This window comes from Theropithecus gelada, chromosome 4 (genome assembly GCF_003255815.1).
Source record: "Theropithecus gelada isolate Dixy chromosome 4, Tgel_1.0, whole genome shotgun sequence".
Lineage (NCBI taxonomy): Eukaryota > Metazoa > Chordata > Mammalia > Primates > Cercopithecidae > Theropithecus > Theropithecus gelada.
In genome coordinates this window covers 38,759,998-38,780,923 of record NC_037671.1, presented here as the reverse complement: position 1 = coordinate 38,780,923, position 20,926 = coordinate 38,759,998, and the positions used below count along the sequence as shown (strand labels likewise).

The 20,926-nt window shown below is 41.4% G+C and overlaps 1 protein-coding gene across 3 annotated transcripts in view; it reads right to left on the bottom strand.

The window, feature by feature from the left end:
• Positions 1 to 20,926, bottom strand: part of KCTD20 (potassium channel tetramerization domain containing 20) — a 45,378-nt gene that overhangs the window by 19,540 nt on the left and 4,912 nt on the right. For 2 of the 3 annotated variants that reach the window (XM_025381521.1, XM_025381523.1), the window contains exon 2: positions 226 to 431. In XM_025381521.1, the coding sequence (XP_025237306.1) occupies positions 226 to 385 (160 nt within the window). In that variant the 5' untranslated portion in view covers positions 386 to 431. Of the gene's footprint in view, positions 1 to 225; positions 432 to 17,288; positions 17,407 to 20,926 lie in introns of all 3 variants that reach the window. The other variant, XM_025381522.1, reaches the window with a different exon arrangement.

Sequence of the window (20,926 nt, the reverse complement as noted above, 5' to 3'; positions counted from 1 at the left end):
TGTTTGTTTGTTTGTTTTAATACCATTATCACCACATTAGATGTGCTAGACTGATTAAATAAGTGGAGATTTTCTGTGAAGGTCAGCTTTATATAATTGTGATATGCAAGCTAAGCAATTAATTGGATAATTTATTTAGATTAAACACATTCATGCCTTCTGGGTAGAGTAGCTGCTTTGGTATTGGAAAGCCCCCCAAATTAAGTCAAGAGCTAATCACTGTACCTTCATTCCTGGGACCTAGAGGATAAGTAAGATTATGAGGACCAGATGAAGCCAGGCTATTTGCTTCTTTTTCTTGGGCTGCAACTGAAGTATCATCCACTAAGCAGCTGGCCTCCTGCCGCAATAACCTGTCACTGTCACTGCCACGGTGAACATTCATCCTTAGATTCTGAGTCCTGAACTGTCCGTTTGATCAGAGAGAAATCCTGGAACACAGGAATATGCATGATTTAGAACTCAAAAAACAGATTTCTAAGGACTTCCATGATATGAAAGCCAGACTAGAAAACTGACAGCTAGCATTCCTGTTCTCAGGAGAAACAGGCATCTTACACATTTTTGTGATTTTTAGATTAATAGGAATTGGGCTGATTTAAATGGTCTTTATCAAATCACTAAGAATGCAGATAAACTTGTTACCAGGGAATAATTTTATCCATGAACAGACATCAAATTCACTGACTTCGGCCACATTCATGATCAATTCTACATTAAATGGTGGTACAATAATTTTGTGGTATTCACATTACAGAGACATAGGGTAGCAGGGAGTTCAAATTTCAACTAAAGAAAACCTATGTTTTTCTAAATTGACACATATGCTTTTGCAACAGTTAAGCACTAGGATATTAAAAAACAATCACAACCTTAAAGCCAGTATGAGAATCATCTGAGCTGAAGAAAAAAGCTAATTCTGATTGTAGTGCTTAAGTTCTCCTTTTTTAATCTCCTCTTTTCTCTCTTTCACTTTGTATACCTTATGCTCAATCCCGAAACCCCACCTCAGAATCACACTGACTACAAAGCTAATCATGTCATTCATCTCTCTCGAAAGCAGTGCAAAGTCCCCATGACCAACACACACTATGTAACTGCCACGTGCAAGACCCCCAATGATCAGGCAGGATGGAGACGCCACAGCAGCCACACAGGGGTCTTCATAACTTTCTGCTGGTTAATCATGCCCTGCAACCCCTCCATCCTCGATGGTGGCTAAACTACTCAAAATATTCCTGAAGTTCACTCTACTTAACACTTTCACAGTTTACACTGTACAAGTTTCCACTGGCATTCTGGTGGAAGAATCATCTTAAATCATCAGTAATTTGTATGCATATGGATTACATGCGTAATAATATTTTAGGAAACAGGAAGCTCACTAAGGGCAGTAATGCGTTTTAATACTCTGAATTTCCTGGCATACCAAGCATGTGGTAGGTGCCAATAATCATCTATAAAAAATAAACATGATATCTGTAATGTAAATTAAATTTTGAATCCCTTCATAATGTATATTAAAATATTTTTAGCATAAAATTGATCAGTTTATGCCCTGGTCCAAGTTTTCACTTAGATGAAATGTAAAAATGACCACTTTGATAAGATGGATAGAGGAATACGCCTGAAAATAAATCATGCTAAAGAAGAGATACTTTCAGTTGATGAAATCTTTCTCAGACAATGGCTCTTATAAAGCAAATTGAAGGAATAAAGTGAATGTATTGATAGAAAACCTTCAATGTGACTACAGCTTTTTTCACAATTATCCTTTCTTAAAAAAAAGTATTTATATTACAAAAATGCAGTCATTTAAAGTTGATGCTTGGCGACTGATAAAGTCAAACAGAACCACCAATGCCTTCAAGTTTGGCTCAGATGTCAAAATCAAGTCTAGAGAATAAGATAAAGAATGAGGTCCATGGAATTGGAAAGAACATTACCAAAGATGGTCCGCTTCTTTTATCTTAACTGGTTTTAAACCATAATGTTCCAATCTACTTACAGCTCCTCTAGCTGCTCAAGAACCAAGTTCAAACTTCTCTTTGTTGCACTCGAAAAGATCTCTTGAACCAACACACAATAAGCTTGACTAAGCCTGCCTCTTGAGAACTTGCATGGACTAGACTGTATAAGCCACTTAATTTAATCTCATAATGTAAGAAAATCATTTTGTTATCATGGAATAAAAAATGTCCTAGTTTATAAAACCAGGGCTCCAAAATCAGTTTAATTTGTATATGGTGAATTAATAAATGGATGTACTTGGAGTTTAGCAGGGTAGGTATCACCAGTGAGGGAAAATAAAGTAACTTTCTCAGCACTTAAAAGGTATTTGCATTTAATTAATTTTTATTATAAGTAATACACAGATATATTCCCAAGAAAATTCAAACCTTATAGATAATGTGAAAAAGGACCTTTTGATCATCATTCCCAATCCCAGTCATTTCTCCAAGTAACTATCATTACTTGGTATGAATCCTTTTAGACTTTATTAAAATGCACATTTATTATACAGATATACTGGGGAAAGCATATAGTTTTTTAAAAACACACAAATTATACACTATATGCATCATTCTCATTCTGTAATGTTTTTCTAAATGTTCTTGAGAACCATCTATGATTGAAGATTGAGATCTAGTTCATTTGTTTTTAAGGGCTGTATAATATTCTACTAATATTTTACTCTCCTCCCTATGAATATTTAAGTTGTTTATAACAAACAAATGCTTTGATGAATAAGATCAGAGTGTACTATGGAACTCCAAGAGAGGATTCAATTTGCAGAGTTTTCCCAAATGGATTTGGTTTCAGAATTTCTTTTTTCAAGAAATCCTTCAGGGCCGGGCGCAGTGGCTCACGCCTGTAATCCCAGCACTTTGGGAGGCCAAGGTGGGCAGATCACAAGGTCAGGAGATCGAGACCATCCTGGCTAACACGGTGAAACCCCATCTCTATTAAAAATACAAAAAATTACCCGGGCGTGGTGGGGGAGCACCTGTAGTCCCAGCTACTCAGGAGGCTGAGGCAGGAGAATGGCGTGAACCTGGGAGGTGGAGGTTGCAGTGAGCCAGACTGGGTGAAAGTGCAAAACTCCGCCTCAAAAAAAAAAAAAAAAAGAAAAGGAAGAAATTTATTTTTTTCAGAGACAGAGTCTCTCACTCGTTGCACAGGCCGGAGTGCAATGGTGTGATCTCGGCTCACTGCAACCTCCACCTCCCAGGTTCACACCATGCTCCTGTCTCAGCCTCCCGAGTAGATGGGATTACAGTCACCCACCACCACACCCTGCTAATTTTTGTATTTTTAGTAGACACGAGGTTTCACCATGTTGGCCCGGCTGGTCTCAAACTCCTGACCTCAGGTGATCCACCCGCCTCAGCCTCCTAAAGTGCTGGGATTACAGGTGTGAGAGACCACGCCCAACCCAGGATTAATGTTTAATGGCACATACTTTCAGATAGCACCTAACCCAGCATTTCCCAAAGTCCCCTATAAACTCTATTTCCTCTAAAATCCCAGAATGATGGAACAAAAATCTCTTGACCTATGGAACCTAAGAAGCAAACTGACACCGAGTTCTTCAACAAACCAGAGCAGGCAGTTTAAATATAATAGTAAGGTTTCTATTCCCTTTCCAGCATGGATGCTTCATTCAACTTTGAATGATATTTTCATTGCCTACCCTGGTTCACTTCTGTAGCCATCCCGCAAATGAATCTTGGTCCTCAGAACAGATTGAAGGGGGGAAAAAAAAGAAAGAAAAAAAGGCAAGGCGCAGTGGCTCACACCTGTAATCTCAGAACTTTGGGAGGCCAAGGCAGGCGGATCTCTTGAGCCTGAGAGTTCAAGACCAGCCTGGGTAATACAGTAAGACCTCATCTCTAAAAAAAATTTTAAAATTAGCCAGACGTGGTGGCGCATGCCTGTAGTCCCAGCTACTTGGGAGGCTGAGGCGGGAGGATGATTAAGCCCAGGAGGTCGAGGCTGTAGTGAACTGTGATTTTACCACTGCACTCCAGCCTGAGCAGCAGAGCAAGACCCTGTTTCAAAAAAAAAAAGAAAGAAGAAAAGAAGCAAAACACAGCCAGGCACAGTGGCTCACCCCTGTCATCCCAGCACTTTGGGAGGCCGAGGCAGGCAGATCACAAGGTCAGAAGATTGAGACCATCCTGGCCAACATGGTGAAACCCTGTATCTACTAAAAATACAAAAATTAGCTGGGTGTGGTGGTGTGCACCTGTAGTCACAGCTACTCAGGAGGCTGAGGCAGGAGAATCGCTTGAACCCCGGAGGCGGAGATTACAGTGAGCCGAGACCACTCCAGCCTGGGTGACAGAGAGAGACTCCGTCTCAAAAAAAAAAAAAAAGAAAAGAAACAAACAAACAAAACACTTCAACAACAATATAATTCTCTATTGCTGCAAAACTATTTTTTGATCAACAGAACTCTGAAGGTCACAGCAATGTGAAAGAACCAAAGGTTCACCACCCTCTGTTACAGCTTAACAGTAACTGAAGAGACTGCTTTGGAAAAGCAGCAAGAGTTAAAAAATATATTAATAATGGAACCCAGAATATACAGCTGTGAAGCAAAGAAAACTTAACATCCAGCAAGCCCAGTTTATGCTTCACTTCCATACATTCTGTGAAAGCATTTTACACACTCTAAAGAGCTATATATTTTAAGAGTATATATTTTATTATTTATTTCACAGGCTTCCCATGAAGGCCCATAGTTTGTTGAATCTTGATTTTACTGACCTGGAAGAGCAAAACAGTTTTAGCACCATCATCTATCCATCTTGGAAAATTTACATACAGTCTTTGATAGTGGAATTATCTCCCACATATTCCTTGCACCTAAAAAAGAATGCACTGGTTTCTCTCTAGAACAGTCATCTTGAGTATGAATCCACAATAACCTGTAGATAATAAATTTATATATTTTCTTATTTGCAATTTCTCCTAGTCAATTATTTCTGAACAAGATATTTACCTAGATCACTATTCACTTAAATTCAATATCCTACCATTGAGCTACTCAGATTTAAACAAACAAACAAAAAACTAGTTGGAATGGGGTGGGGGCAATAATATTGATGTATCTCAAAAGCATAATGCTTTCATACTGTTTTTTTGTTTTTGTTTTTGAGACGGAATCTCGCCCTTCTTGCCCAGGCTGGAGTGCAGTGGTACGATCTCAGCTCACTGCAACCTCCGTCTCCCCGGTTCAAGCGATTCTCCTGCCTCAGCCTCCCAAGTAGCTGGGATTACAGGTGCGCACCACCACACCTGGCTACTTTTTGTATTTTTAGTACAGACGGGGCTTCATCATGGTGGCCAGGATGGTCTCGATCTCCTGACCTCGTGATTCATCCGCCTCGGCCTCCCAAAGTGCTGGGATTACAGGCGTGAGCCACCGTTTCTTAAGTTAATAGTGCAAAGACATGATCTTTTAAAAGGCAGTACCCTTATTTATACTTAGGACCATATCTCCACTCTGTGTAGGAAGTGGAAGGTGAAGATGAAGTAGGATGCCACAGAATTTGGTAAATAAGCTAATTTGCCCATGGTAAATAACCCATACCCCATAATCAAACTTAAGAAGTAATTGTATCTTTGCCAAACCTTCATTCCAAACTGAAAAATCCTAGCCCTTCCAGTCTGTTCTTATGTGAAAACCACTTGGTCTAGTTTCATTGTGCTTTTCTTTATGCATGCTAATATTAGAGAACTCTGCTAATGTTTTCTATTAAGCAGGTTTTCTGTTTTGCTGCACATAATGCTGTCTGGTGACACCCAGAATTTCTGGGAATAGGTTAAAATGGGATGAAGGTTGGGGGAGGGGAAACGGAGGGGGATGGGGGAAATCTAAAATGTCTACAAGACCTCCTTCTAGTACTATTATTAACTCACAGTAAGAGGCTACCATATTCCAAAAGTACTGAGTCTCTACAAAAGATAAGAAATTAGCTGGGTGTGTGATGATGTACACTTGTCTCAGCTGCTCAGGAGGCTGTGGCAGGAGGATCACTTGAGCCTGGGAGGTCAAGGCTGTAGTAACCCATTATCATGCTATTGTACTCCAACCCCGGGTGACAGAGCAAGACCTAGTCTCTCTCATTCATTCGTCAATCGAGTTTATACTGATATTTTCAGTTCAAATTTAATACTGGTTTTTCCTAACTCATTTTATATTAGTGTATCTTTTCCCTCACATTGAAATTCTTGATTCATAGACTAGTTTCAGAATTATAATGTCAAACTACTAGTAACAATAAACCTAGTAAGTTTAGGTGTTTTGATCGGGGGGCAGTTCTTTTTGTCCTTAAAGCATATCCCACTAAGGATATAGTCAGCATGCTATATTCAAAAGTTACTGTATATTTTTTCTCTGTATGTTCTGTAAGGTAGGTTCATTTGTTTCCCTTTATATTCAATTATTGCATTTTTCCATTATTTTTAAAATGTATTTCCTGAATATGTAAAACATTTACACGGTTCAGAAGTTGAAGACCCATAAAAAAGGAATGTTCAGAGAAGTCTCTGTCCTTCCCCCTTTCCCTCTCAATCTGTTCCTATTTATTCCTTGCAGATAACCAGTTGTCTTAGTCCATTTGTGCTGCTATAAGCAAAGTGCCTGAGACTGGGTAATTTATAAAGAACAGAAATATATTTTCTCACAGTTCTGGAGGCTAAGAAATCCAAGCAAGATTAAGATGCTAGCAAATCGGGTGTCTGGTGAGGTCCTGTTCCTCAAAGATGATTGTGTCTAGACATCCTCACATGATGGAAGGAAAAGGGCTAGCTAGGTTCCTTCAATCCCCTTTTATAAGGCCTGGTCACCTCCTAAAGGTCTCCTTGGGGGTTTAAGTTCCAACATAACAATTTTGGAGGGACATATACATTCAAAATACAGCACTGGTTTTGTTAGTTTATCTTGCATGTTTTGTATGTTTCTCTTTGCAGATATAAGCAAATACATGTGTGTATATACATGTATTCTTAACTCCTTTTTTCTCTTATACAAAAGATAGAATACCATATTCTACCAAATAAAATACCCTATTTTGTACCTTGTTATATTACTTAACAGTATATCCTAGAGATCACTCCATGGGAGTTCATACAGATCTTCCTCATTCTTTATTATGTCTGCGTAATACTCCACTGTGTAGCTATTAATATGCAGAGATTAGATACAGAAAAGGGAAAAAGGGCATTCCAGGCAAGATGAATGACAAATAACTGGCAGGTAAATAAGAATAAACAAGGCTTTATTAGTATATGAAAGAGAAAGTAAACCAATCAGGCTAGAGTGAAGAATTAATGCAAAAGGGTGGGAAAAATCAAGGTTACTACCATATCATACAATTCCAGGGAAGACCATGCACATCGTCATCTAAGGAGCTGTATAAAGCACAGCTTAGATAGTTGTACACACTACCTTGGGTAAAGCTAAAGACGAAAAGTTGGGGCCAGTTTACAGAGGCACTTAGATTATAAGGTAAAACAGGATTTTGTCTTGTAGCCAAAGCTTCTGCAGGAAGGTGTCATGTTCAAAATGTTGCTTTAAGATAAGTAAGACCACAAACAGACTGGAGGGGGCTATAAGAGGAGGTTACTTAAATTGTCTAGGAGCGAGGTAGTAAGGATCTTATTGGGCTGACGGCAAAGAAAAGGGTATTACCTAAGACGCGGTCTTGCTCACCTTCAAAGAGCTTACAATCTAGTTGTTGAGATAATGTATTATTTAAGAGTTACATAATACAGAAGTGATATTTTAGAATCAGAAGAGACCTCAGTGATCATATTGTCCAGTGGTTCTCAAATCCAGCTGATAATCAGAATCACTGAGAGGAACTTGTTAAAACATCTTCTTGGGCCCCATTCCCCAGAGATTCTTATTCAATATGTCTTTAGTTGGGTCTGGAGAATCTGAATTTGTGACACACTCCTCAAGTGATCTCCCACTGACTGGCGATGTCTGTGAACTGCTGTTCCAGTATCATCTTTTCATTTCATGGATGAAAAGTTGAATCACAACAATATTCTTTTCCAAGAATGTTCAAGGAGATTACAATCTAGGGGTTGGGAAGCCTTTTTAATCAAGACCCAAAACCCAAAAGCTAAATGAGAAAGACAAATCTGACCACAAAACACTTAAAAACTTTTGTATGGCAAAGGATCCTGTAAACAAAGACAAGAGACTTGAAAAACTGTATCTGTAACAGACTACGAAGAGTTGTTATCATAATACGCCACAAGGGTTATGAAAATACATGAAACTAACACAACAGAAAAATGGCGAAGGATGGAAAAGGGGCAAATACCCAAAAGAGAGTTGGTGAAGCTATATTAATAGCCTACAAAATAGAATTTAAGGCAAAAAACTACACAAGCTTGGCAAGGCAGAAAATTCAAAGGATATCTGTGGACAGGACTATTTCTGTTCCTCATTTCTACCTTGGAAAAAAATCGTAACAAGAGAAGTAGGAGAGAAGAAGGCATTACAATTCCATAGGAAAGCTGGTAGTCCTCTGACTCCACTTCCCTTTTCCTTCCTTCTTCTCTACAAATCACAGGCCAGGCTAACAAGCTGACAGATAAAAGTACAATGACAGAGTGACAAGATTAGAATTGCTTGGATAAATTTTCCTGTCTCCTCTATTTGACACTCCTAACTTACTACCCTCAGAACTTTTTTGTCAATATAACTTACGTTGAAAGACAGCTTTTGTGCACATAAAAGACTATATGAGTTACTTGGATTTACATTAAGACCTTAAGTTCAGTGTATTAACAGTCTAAAGACCCTTAAATATTTTTTATAACTGTATCAGCCTAATTACCTAATTTAAAAATATTAATGTACTACATATAAAAAGATTTAAAGAACCATATAATAAAAACTCTTGTACCGCCGGGCGCGGTGGCTCACGCCTGTAATCCCAGCACTTTGGGAGGCCGAGGCGGGCGGATCACAAGGTCAGGAGATCGAGACCACGGTGAAACCCCGTTTCTACTAAAAATACAAAAAATTAGCCGGGTGCGGTGGCGGGCGCCTGTAGTCGCAGCTACTCAGGAGGCCGAGGCAGGAGAATGGCGTGAACCCAGGAGGCGGAGCTTGCAGTGAGCCGAGATTGTGCCACTGCACTCCAGCGTGGGCAACAGAGCGAGACTCCGACTCAAAAAAAAAAAAAAAACTCTTGTACCCACCTCCAGTTTAAATATAAAACATGAATCCCCTAAATTTGGCATTCCCATCAAACATCTTCAGTACATTTAGCTTAATATATGCTCTTTTCCTATGTTAGCACTTCAAATGCCTACCAAGCAAATCTGTAAGTACTCAAAAAGCTCTGGCAGATGTTTAAAAAATTAAACTTATAAATATAGTACACATAAAAAGGTCCTAAATATTACAACACTTTTCAAACTTAGCAGAGTTTTCTGGCATTCTTAAACTAATAATCAAATCTAAACCCAATTACTCAAGACCATATCTTAAATGAGAATCACAAATTAATCTGCTGGATTCTTTCATATGTCAAATTACTGCAAACATTACATCCTAAGTCCAGATGGACTTAAACTTTATTGATTTAACACATATCATGCACTATATATTATTTAAGTACTTTATAAATATTATTTAATACTCAAAAAACTTTATGAGGTAGATGCCATTGTTACCCTCATTTTACACATAAGAAAACTGAGGGAAGAAGGAGGTTAAGGAAAGCTCCCACAGTCACAAAGCTAACAAGCAGTGGAGCCAGACTTATGGCTTCATAGTCTATGCTGTTTACCACCATGCAGTGCCACTGCTTCTTACAGGTATAATTCACTTCAACATTTCTATGTAAGTTTTACAGGACTGGAAATATGATTCCAAGCTGAAGAGCTGGGGCTAGGACATATAATCTTTCTGTGCTGATAATGGGCACATCTAGCACCTTTCCTCTTTAAATAATTGCTACAACAGAGCCTCTAAATCAAATACCGCCAGATGGGGGTTGATTTTACAATCTGAGTTCAAATTAAGATCTAATTGTGAGGCCGGGTTCGGTGGCTCATGCCTGTAATCCCAACACTTTGGGAGGCTGAGGTAGGTGGATCACTTGAGGTCAGCAGTTTGAAACCAGCCTGACCAGCATGGCAGTTCAAGACCAGCCTGGCCAACATGGTGAAACCCTGTCTCTATTAAAAGTACAAAAAAATTAGCTGGGTGTGGTGGTGGGACCTGTAGTTCTAGCTACACAGGAGGCCGAGGCAGGAGAATTGCTGGAACCTGTGAGGTGGAGGTTGCACTGAGCTGAGATCACGCCACTGTACTCCAGCCTGGGCTACAGGCTCCGTCTCAGGAAAAAGAAAAAAAAGATATCTAATTCTGCTGTAACTTCTTTCAACTTTATTACCTAAATACTGGTTAGATGGAATTCTACAATTTCCATGTGGGGTGCTTCCTCTTTTGATTGAACTTAACTAGTTAAGGTCATTCTAATGAAACCTTAAGAACAATCCGAGGCACATAATAGGTCAAAGAAAGCTCACAACTACGAAAAAGCTGGTCAACATACAATAGAATTTCCAGGGTAACGTCTTCAATGTCCAGGATACTCCTCTACTTGGCTATTACCTAAAACTCTCTAAAGGAACAACTACATAGGCTGTAAAGAATAATTCAAAGACAAACTTCTAGGAAATCCAAGGGATATACTATTAGTAATAACATTTTTTAAAGCAGTGCAATTAAAAAATTGAAAGTATATTAGCCAATACAGTAGATTATTTTATAGAAAAGAGCTAAGCATTTATATGGCAAGAAAAGAGCTGAAGGCTTTAGAGGACAGATCCATAAATCAGTACTGTAGTAACAGAGCTAACATGTAGAAAATTCATGTTTATAGACAATCCACAAATCACTGTCAGAAGACAGTGTAAAGGTCATCTAGTTCAAGGACCAGCACCAATTGCTGTCAAAAGCTTTCATGCAGTCTTGTCAAAAATTAGTCCAATGTAGATAATGTAACCCACACACCATTTTCTGAGTCCTAAGACACTTGACACTAAGACATCATCAATCTAATAACTTTTTAGGAAAAAGAAGTACTATTATATTTTTAGTAGAGATGGGGTTTCACTACATTGGCCAGGCAGGTCTTGAACTCCTGACCTTGATCAAGTGAGCTACCCACCTCGGCCTCCCAAAGTGCTGGGATTACAGGTGTGGGCCATGGTGCCCAGCCATCTTCACTTCTTTTTTAATATTAAAAATGTATTTTTTTCCTTCATTAGTATAGTGGTCAGTATAAAAAACGAAAAAACAGACTTGGACTCCCAGGCTCAAGCAATCCTCCCACTTCAGCCTCCCAAGTAGCTGGAACCACAGGTACGTGCCACCACGCCTGGCTGATTTTTTTCCCCCTTTTTATTTTTTATTTATTTATTTATTTATTTATTTATTTATTTATTTATTTTTTTATTTTTTTGAGACGGAGTCTCGCGCTGTGTCACCCAGGCTGGAGTGCAGTGGCGCGATCTCGGCTCACTGCAAGCTCCGCCTCCCAGGTTCAGGCCATTCTCCTGCCTCAGCCTCCGAGTAGCTGGGACTACAGGCGCCCGCCACCACGCCCAGCTAGTTTTTTTGTATTTTTAGTAGAGACGGGGTTTCACCATGTTAGCCAGGATGGTCTCGATCTCCTGACCTCGTGATCCGCCCGCCTCGGCCTCCCAAAGTGCTGGGATTACAGGCTTGAGCCACCGCGCCCGGCCTTTTTCCCCCTTTTTAAATTCTGTAGAGGCAGGGTGTCCTTATGTTGCCCAGGCCAGTCTCAAGCTCCTGGGATCAAGCCATCCTGCCACCTTGGTCTCCCCAAGTGTTGGGATTACAGGCATGACCACCTCACTTGGCCAAAAATGCCTTCTTTAAAAATGTAATAGTCCAGATACCGTGGCTCATGCCTGTAATCCCAGGTCTTTGGGAGGCCAAGGCAGGAGGATCGCTTGAGCCCAGGAGTTCGAGACCAGCCTGGGCAACATAGCAAGACCTTTCTTTCTTTTTGTTTTTGACATGGAGTTTTGCTCTTGTTGCCCAGGCTGGGGTGCAGTGGCACCATCTCTGCTCACTGCAACCTCTGCCTCCCAGGTTCAAGCAATTCTCCTGCCTTAGCCTCCTGAATAGCTAGGATTACAGACATGCACCCCCACACCCAGCTAATTTTTTTTTATTTTTAGTAGAGACAGGGTTTCTCCATGTTAGTCAGGCTGGTCTCGAACTCTCGACCTCAGGTGATCCGCCCACCTCAGCCTCCCAAAGTGCTGGGATTATAGGCATGAGCCACCGCACCCAGCCTAGACCTTTCTCTACAAAAATAAAAATTAAAAAAATTAGCTGGGCATGGTGGCTCATGCCTGTGGTCCCAGCTACTCGGGAGGTTGAGATGGGAGGACGGCTTGAGCCTAGAAGGCTGAGACTGTAGTCAGTCATGATCATGCCACACTGCATTCCAGCCTGGGCAACAGAGCAAGACCCTGTCTCGAAATACAAGGCTAGATTTTTTAATGCCCTTACATGACAAAATAAAATGCCAGCAACCTTATGATGGTCTCCCAATCACCCACCCGCCACAATTTTACCAATCGTGAACCTCAAAATCTGGGATCCCAAACCTTCCACCCAAGACTACAAAACACCTCTACTAGTTCATCCCAGTCTACCTAAAAATATCCAAAAATAGTCTATTACACCCACCGTGACTTCCATGCACTAGTTTAATCCCATCCCCTGGAAAAACATATCCTTCCATCACTTCCAACCCTTTAAATATTAAAGACAAGTACCATAAATTCCCTTCTTTGATCAGCATATTAAATCTACAATTCTTGCCACGGTTTTGCATTTAACACTATTTCCAGACTTCTTGACATTTTTGCAGTGGCAGATCATGGCTCACTGTAGCCTCCAACTCCTGGGCTCAAGCAATCTTCCTGCCTCAGCCTCCCAAGTAGCTGGGATTACAGGTATGCACAACCATGCCCAGCTAATTTTTTAAATTCTATTTTAAGTAGAGATGGGAGTCTCACTATGTTGCCTAAACTGGTCTCTAACTTGTGGGCTCAAGCAATCATCCCACCTGGGCCTCCCAAAGCATTGGAATTATAGGCGCGAGGCCCCTTACCCGGTCTCAATATTTGATTAGGATACAGATTTAAAAATAGCAAGGCCTTCTTTAATGCTCAGCATTAGTAAAATTACAAGAAACTATCCCAATTCTCAATTCCACAATATGACTGAGGAAGGTAATGTGGGAATCTCTGAAAAGCATCAGATGAGTGATTTAAAGGACTACATAGTATCTTTATTAATTCAAGAATACAGCCCCCAATGGCTCACACATGCAATCCCTGTACTTTAGGAGGCCAAGGTGGGAGGACTGCCTGAGCCCAGGAATTTGAGACCAGCCTTGGCAACACAGTGAGACCCCCATCTCTCCAAAACATAAAAAATTAGGCCGGGCATGGAGGCTCACACCTGTAATCCGAGAACTTTGGGCAGGTGGATCGCTTGAGACCAGGAGTTCCAGACCAGGCTGGGCCACATGGCAAAACCCCATCTCAACAAAAAGAAAGAAAAAAAATTAGCCAGGCACAGTGGCATATGACTGCAGTCCCAGCTACTCAAGACACCAACATGGGAGAATTACATGAGACTAGCCTGGACAACACACCAAGATTCCCATCTCTTTACCATCTCTTTTTTCCAGATATGGTTGTGCACACCTGTAGTCCCAGCTACTCAGGAGTGGGCTACAGGCTCCACAGGCTCTTTACCATCTTTTTTCCAGGCATGGTTGTGCACACTTATAGTCCTAGCTACTCAGGAGGCTGAGGCAGGAAAGTTATTTGAGCTCAGGAGGTCAAAACTGCAGTGAGCTGTGATAGCACCACTATATGCCACTGTGGGTGACAGAGCAAGACCCCGTCTCTTAAAAAAAAAAAAAAAAATGGCTGGGCGTGGTGGCTCAAGCCTGTAATCCCAACACTCTGGGAGGCCAAGGTGGGTGGATCACCTAAGGTCAGGAGTTTGAGACCAGCCTGGCCAACATGGTGAAACCCTGTCTCTACTAAAAATACAAAAATTAGCTGGGTGTGGTGGCACATGCCTGTAATCCCAGCTACTTGGGAGTCCGAGGCAGGAGAATCACTTGAACCCAGACGGCAGAGGTTGCAGTGAACCAAGATTATGCCACTGCACTCCAGCCTGAGGGATAGAGCGAGACTCCGTCTCAAAAAAAAAAGTTAATTTTTTAGCGATGGGTTCTTGCTTTGTTGCCCAGGCTAGTCTCAAGCAATCCTCCTGCCTTGGCCTCCCAAAGTGCTGGGATTATAGGCATGAGCTACTGCATCTGGCCTCAGAATATTTTCTAGAACACTGGGATTTCTGCTGCTACCAATGGGCAAGTTTCTATCAGAATAAACCTCCTACTGGAGAGTGCTCAGAAAAGCTGAGTGAAACAGGAAAAAAAAATCTGTCTGAAGGCATCAGACAACTAGTAAAGTGGCCCAGACTCAAGAAGTCAATTCCTACAGAGAGGATGTGATGGTCAATTTTATGTATCAACTTGGCTAGGCTACAGTCCCTTTATTCAAACAAGTGTTATTCATACAAGTGTTGCTGTCAAGGCATTTGGTAGATACAATTAAAGTCTATAGTTACTTACTTTAAGTAAGGAAGATTATCCTAGATAATCTGGGTGGGCCTGATCCAATCAGTTGCTTTAAGGGCAGAACAGAAAATTCTCTGAGGAAAAAGAAATTCTGCCTGCAGACTGTAGCTTCTGCTCCTATCTGAGAGTTCCAGCCTGCCCCTCCTGGCTGCAACCTGCCTTACAGGTTTCAGACTTGCCTAGCTAGTCCCCAACACTGTATGAACCAATTCCTTGCAATAAATATGCTAATACATATGTATGTTGTGAACACACACATACACACACACTACTGGTTCTACTGATTTGGTGGAACGCTAATAGAGAAAGCAAATAAATTAAGGTAAGCCCAACACTCTGTACCACTTTTCTCCTCCAGATATTTGCCAATTTGGAAGCAGCTGCCAAAAGGCTGTAAAGCTAAGTAGAAAGCAGCTGCTAAAAAGTTGAGAAGTTTTTTGTTTGTTTTGTTTGTTTGTTTTTTTAGATGGAGTCTTGCTCTGTCACCCAGGCTGGAGTGCATGATCTTGGCTCACTCAACCATGCCCGGCCCAAAAGTTGAGAAGTTAAACAGAGCTTTTGTCAGCATCAAGGTGCTGGAGAGACAAAAACTGGAATGGGTCTGCAGAGGAGGAAGGATCCTGTGAAATACCCCAAGTTTTCCACTGGGAGCCTAAAAGTAACACTGTAGAATGGGGTGGCAAACTTTTCTGGTAAAAAGCCATAAAGTAGGCCGGGCACAGGGGCTCACGCCAGTAATCCCAGCACTTTGGGAGGCCAAGGCGGACGGATCACCCAAGGTCGGGAGTTGGAGACCAGCCTGACCAACGTGGAGAAACTCCGTCTCTACTAAAAATACAAAATTAGCCAGGCATGGTGGTACATGCCTGCAATCCCAGCTACTCGGGAGGCTGAAGCAGGAGAATCACTTGAACCTGGGAGGCAGAGGCTGCAGTGAGCCAAGATGGCACCACTGCACTCCAGCCTGGGCAACAGGAGTGAAACTCTATCTAAAAAAAAAACAAAACACCATAAAGTAGCCTGGACGAGGTGGCTCATGCCTATAATCCTAGCACTTTGGGACACCAAGGCGGGCGGATCACCTGAGGTCATGAGTTCAAGACCAGCCTGGCCAACAACATGGTGAAACCCTGTCTCTACAGAAATACAAAAATTAGCCTGGCATGACTACAGGCAGGTGGGTGCCTGTAGTCCCAGGTACTTGGGAGATTGAGGCGGGAGAATTGCTTGAACCCAGAGATGGAGGTTGCAGTGAGCCGAGATCGTGTCACTGCACTCCAGTCTTGGGGACAGAGCAAGACTCCGACTCAAATAAGAAAAAAAAAAAAAAAAAAAAAAAGCTGGGCACAGTGGCTCACGCCTGTAATCCTAGCACTTTGGGAGGCCCAGCTGGGTGTATCACCTGAAATCAGGAGTTCGAGACCAGCCTGACCAATATGGTGAAACCCCATATCTACTAAAATCACAAAAATTAGCCGGGTGTGATGGCGTGTGCCCGTAGTCCCAGCTACTCAGGAGACTGAGGCAGGAGAATTGCTTGAACCCGGGAGGTAGAGGTTGCAGTGAGTCGAGATTACGCCACTGCACTCCAGCCTGGGCAACAGAGCGAGACTCCATCTCAAAAAAAAGAAGAAAGAAAATAAAGATGCACATTACAAGGATCACAGATGAAAAAAGACTATCATTACAGATCCCATGAGATTAAAAGGATGAGCAGTTATTCTGTACAACTTGTGCCAGTAAATTAGAATTTGCAGATGAAATGAATATTCCATAATTTATTGAAACTGACTTAGAAAAATTAGAAAATCTATGAAGTCCTATATCTAGCAAAGAAATTTAATTGATAATTAAAACTTTTCCAGAATCAAATGGCTTGACTAGCAAATTTTCCCACACTTTTAAGGAAGAAATTATATCAAACTTTCTCATGAATGTAATCACAAAAATCCTAAACAAATTATGAGAAAATCAAATCCAGCCACATAAAAAAGGGTTATACATTATGGCAAAGATTGGCTTAACATTCAAAATTCAATTCATATGATTCACCAATGAAAAAAATAGGCCAGGCACGTTGACTCACACCTGTAATCTCAGCACTTTGGGAGGCCAAGGTGAGCAGATGACTTGAGGTCAGGAGTTTGAGACCAGCCTGGCCAACATGGCAAAACCCCGTCTCTACTAAAAATACAAAAATTAGCTGGGCATGGTGGCACGTACCTGTAATTCCAGCTATTCAGGAGACTGAGGCATGAAAAGCACTTGAACCCAGGAGGAGGAGGTCGCAGTGAGCTGAGATTGCGCTACTGCACTGCCTAGGTGACAGAGTGAGACTCTGTCTCTAAATAAATAAATAGAAATCTGTTTGAAAATAACTAAAATAGGGCCAGGCGCAGCAGCTTATGCCTGTAATCCTAACATTCTGGGAGGCCAAGGCAGGAGGATCGCTTGAGCCCAGGAATTCAAGACAAGCCTGGACAACACAGTGAGACTTCGTTTCTACAAAAAATAAAAAAATTAGCTGGGTGTGGTGGCACATACCTGTAGTCCCAACTACTTATGCAAGGCTGAGGTGGGAGGGCTGCTTAAGCCCAGAGGTCAAAGTTGCAGTGAGCTGAAATCTTGCCACTACACTTCAGCCTAAGTGACAGAGCAAGACCTTATTTCAAAAAGAGAAAATAACTGAAATAGCATGAAATAGTATGGATGTATTAGATTTTTAAAAGGCAGATTGAAACAATAAATGTATCCACAGAAAAAAAAGATGGAAAAGATTATTCTCCCTTAACTGTAGAATCACGTGACTTTTCTTTTAAAAAGTTATTGTCTTACTGAATATTCTAAAGTCTCTAAAATGAATGTGTTATTATCTTTAAAATAAGGAAAAATGAAAAGTATCTCAAAAAACAGATACCTCCTCAAGAAAATGTTGGAATCATTGGAACAGTTTCTTAAAAACTGCTTGTAGCTAGGTTCAGTGGCACACTTGTAGTCCCAGCCACTTAGCAGGCTGAGGTGGGAGGATCACTTGAGCCCAGAAATTCTGGGCTGTAGTGTACTGTATCAATCAGGTGTCTGCACCAAATGTAGCATCAATGGTAACCTCCCAGGAGCAGAGGTCCACCAGGATGCTTAAGGAGGGAAGAACTGACCCAGGCTGGAAACAGAGCAAGTCAAAACTCCTGTGCTGATCAGTAGTGGGATCAAGACTGTGAATAGCTACTATACTTCAGACTGGGCAACATAGCAAGACTTCTATCTCTTAAAAAGTAAAATAAAATAAAGTAAATTTTTAAACTGCCTGAAGCAGTTTAAGAGAAAATTTTTAAAGTTTTATCAGAAAACAATATATTATCACATAAAATAGTCTGACATTCTTCCATCTAGATTAAAGAAGAAATGTGCTTAATAGATGAATTAGGAATTTAGGTTAATGTATGGAATAGATTTTCAAGCACATTATTCAGTAGGCTAACAGGATAATCTTAAATATAACACAATGATTTATGCAGAGGCATAATATGCTTCTTAGGATATACAAAAGTAAGCATGGTTCTGAAGAACAGGTAAAGCTAGTCACAAGAAAACGAATGCTGCCTGGGCCTCATGGCATAGGACATAGTGATAACAGCAAGGGAGCATTCAGAGTACCCAACACATAACCTTTTTTTTTTTTTTTTTTTTTTGAGACGGAGTCTCGCTCTGTCGCCCAGGCTGGAGTGCAGTGGCACAATCTTAGCTCACTGCAACCTCTGCCTCCCAGGTTCAAGTGATTGTCCTGCCTCAGCCTCCCAAGTAGTTGGGATTACAGGCACGTGCCACCGTGCCCAGCTAATTTTTGTATTTTTAGTAGAGACAGGGTTTCGCCATGTTGACCAGGCTGGTCTAGAACTCCCGACCTCAGGTGATCCACCTGCCTCCGCCTCCCAAAGTGTTGGGATTACAGGCATAAGCCACTGCACCAGCCCCAACGCATAACTTCTTAAACAGACTGTCAGGGCCGAACTGTGTCTCCCTCAAAATTCATATGTGAAGCCCTAACCCCTAGTCCTCAGAATGTGTCTATATTTGGAGACAGGGCCTTTAAAGAGGTAATTAAGGTTAAATGAAGTCATTAAGGTGGGCCCTAATCCAATACGTCTGGTGTCCTCAAAATGGGGAGATTAGAACACATAAACAGAGGGATGACAATGTGAAGATGAGAGGTGAAGCCAGCTGGACTTCCTGGGTCCAGTGGGGACTTGGAGAACTTTTCTGCCCAGCTAAAGGATTGTAAACGCAATTGGAGAACTTTTCTGCCTAGCTAAAGGATTGTAAACCTACCAATCAGTGGTCTGTGTCTAGCTAAAGGATTCTAAATGCACCAATCAGCACTCTGTAAAAACGCACCAATCAGCAGGACATGGGTGGGGCCAAATAAGGGACTAAAAGCTGGCCACCCAAGCCAGCAGCAGCAACCCACTCAGGTCCCCTTCCACGCTGTGGAAGCTTTGTTGTTTTGTTCCTCACAATAAATCTTGCTGCTGCTCACTCTTTAGGTCTGCACTACCTTTAAGAGCTTTAACACTGACTGTTAAGGTCTGCGGCTTCACTCCTGAAGCCAGCGAGACCATGAACACACCAGGAGGAACAAACAACCCCGGACACACCACCTTTAAGAGCTGTGACACTCACTGCGGAGGTCTGTGGCTTCACTCCTGAAGTCAGCAAGACCACGAACCCACTGGAAGGAAGAAACTCCGGACACATCTGAACATCTGAAGGAAAAAACTCCGGACACACCATCCTTAAGAACTGTAACACTATCGCGAGGGTCCGTGGCTTCATTCTTGAAGTCAGTGAGACCAAGAACCCACCGGAAGGAATAAATTCCAGACACAAAGACACAGGGAAAAGAAAATGGTCATCTACAAGTCAAAGAGGCCTCAGAAGAAAAGAAACCCTCCTGACACCATCTTGGCCTTCTAGCTTCCAAAATTGTGAGAAAATAAATTTCTGTTGTTCAGACCACCCAGACAGTGGTCCTTTGCTTTGGCAGCCTTAGCAAACCAATACACAGATATAACTGCAAAAATTAAATTTCACCTTCCCCCTGTAAAAAAGAGATTTGAGAACACATGGAGGATGTCTTAGATAATTTTAAGATATGTACTGTGATCTTCACATAGAGGTGTAAGTTACTACCTGTTTTATTCTAAGGAAATTGAACTTCCAATAATCTATGCAACAATAATTCATTGTAACTTTCCTCCATAATTTTTAAGATGGTATTTTACATTTGTATAGCATATAAAATTCAAATTTCATCCCTATTTGTCACTTTATTTGACCCTCACAACCTTCTGTATAAAACAGAAATTTTGAACCTAGAAACACAGAGCTAGCAGTGACAGCGACAACTAGAAGCAGATCATCTGACCTGGATCATGGATCTTTCCACTACATTCCAATGCTTTCCAAAATTTTAGTAATGTTCCTATTTTAGTAAGGGCAGAGATAAAGCTTACTTTATATCTATACTTATCATTAAACCTCAGTTATTTCAAATATATATACAAATATATATTTGGAGACAGGATGGTGCTCTGTCGCCCAGGCTGGTGTGCAGTGGCACCATCTCAGCTCACTGTAACCTCCACCTTCCAGGTTCAATTGATCCACCCACCTCAGCCTCCAATGTAGCTAGGATTAAAGGCGCACAGCACCACACCTGGCTCGTTTTTATATTTTTTGTAGAGACAGAGTTGTGCCATGTTGCTTAGACTGATCTCAAACTCCTGGGCTCAAGTGATGTGTCCACCTCAGCCTCCCAAAGTGCTGGGATTATAGGTGTGAGCTACAGCACCCACCATGAAATAAATTATAAATATGTTTTCCTTTCTAAGCACAACCGTATATCCAAAATTATAATTTTTTCCTTTTTGTTTTTGAGACAGAGTCTCGCTCTATCGCCCAGGCTGGAGTGCAGTGGTGCGATCTTGGCTCACTGAAATCTCTGCCTCCCAGATTCAAGCAATTCTCATGACCCAGCCTCCCCAGTAACTTACTGGGATTACAGGCGCATGCCACCATGCCCAACTAATTTTTTGTATTTTTAGTAGAGACGGGGGTTTTGCCATGTTGGCCAGGATGGTTTCAAACTCCTAGCCTCAAATGATCTGCCCACCTCAGCCTCTCAA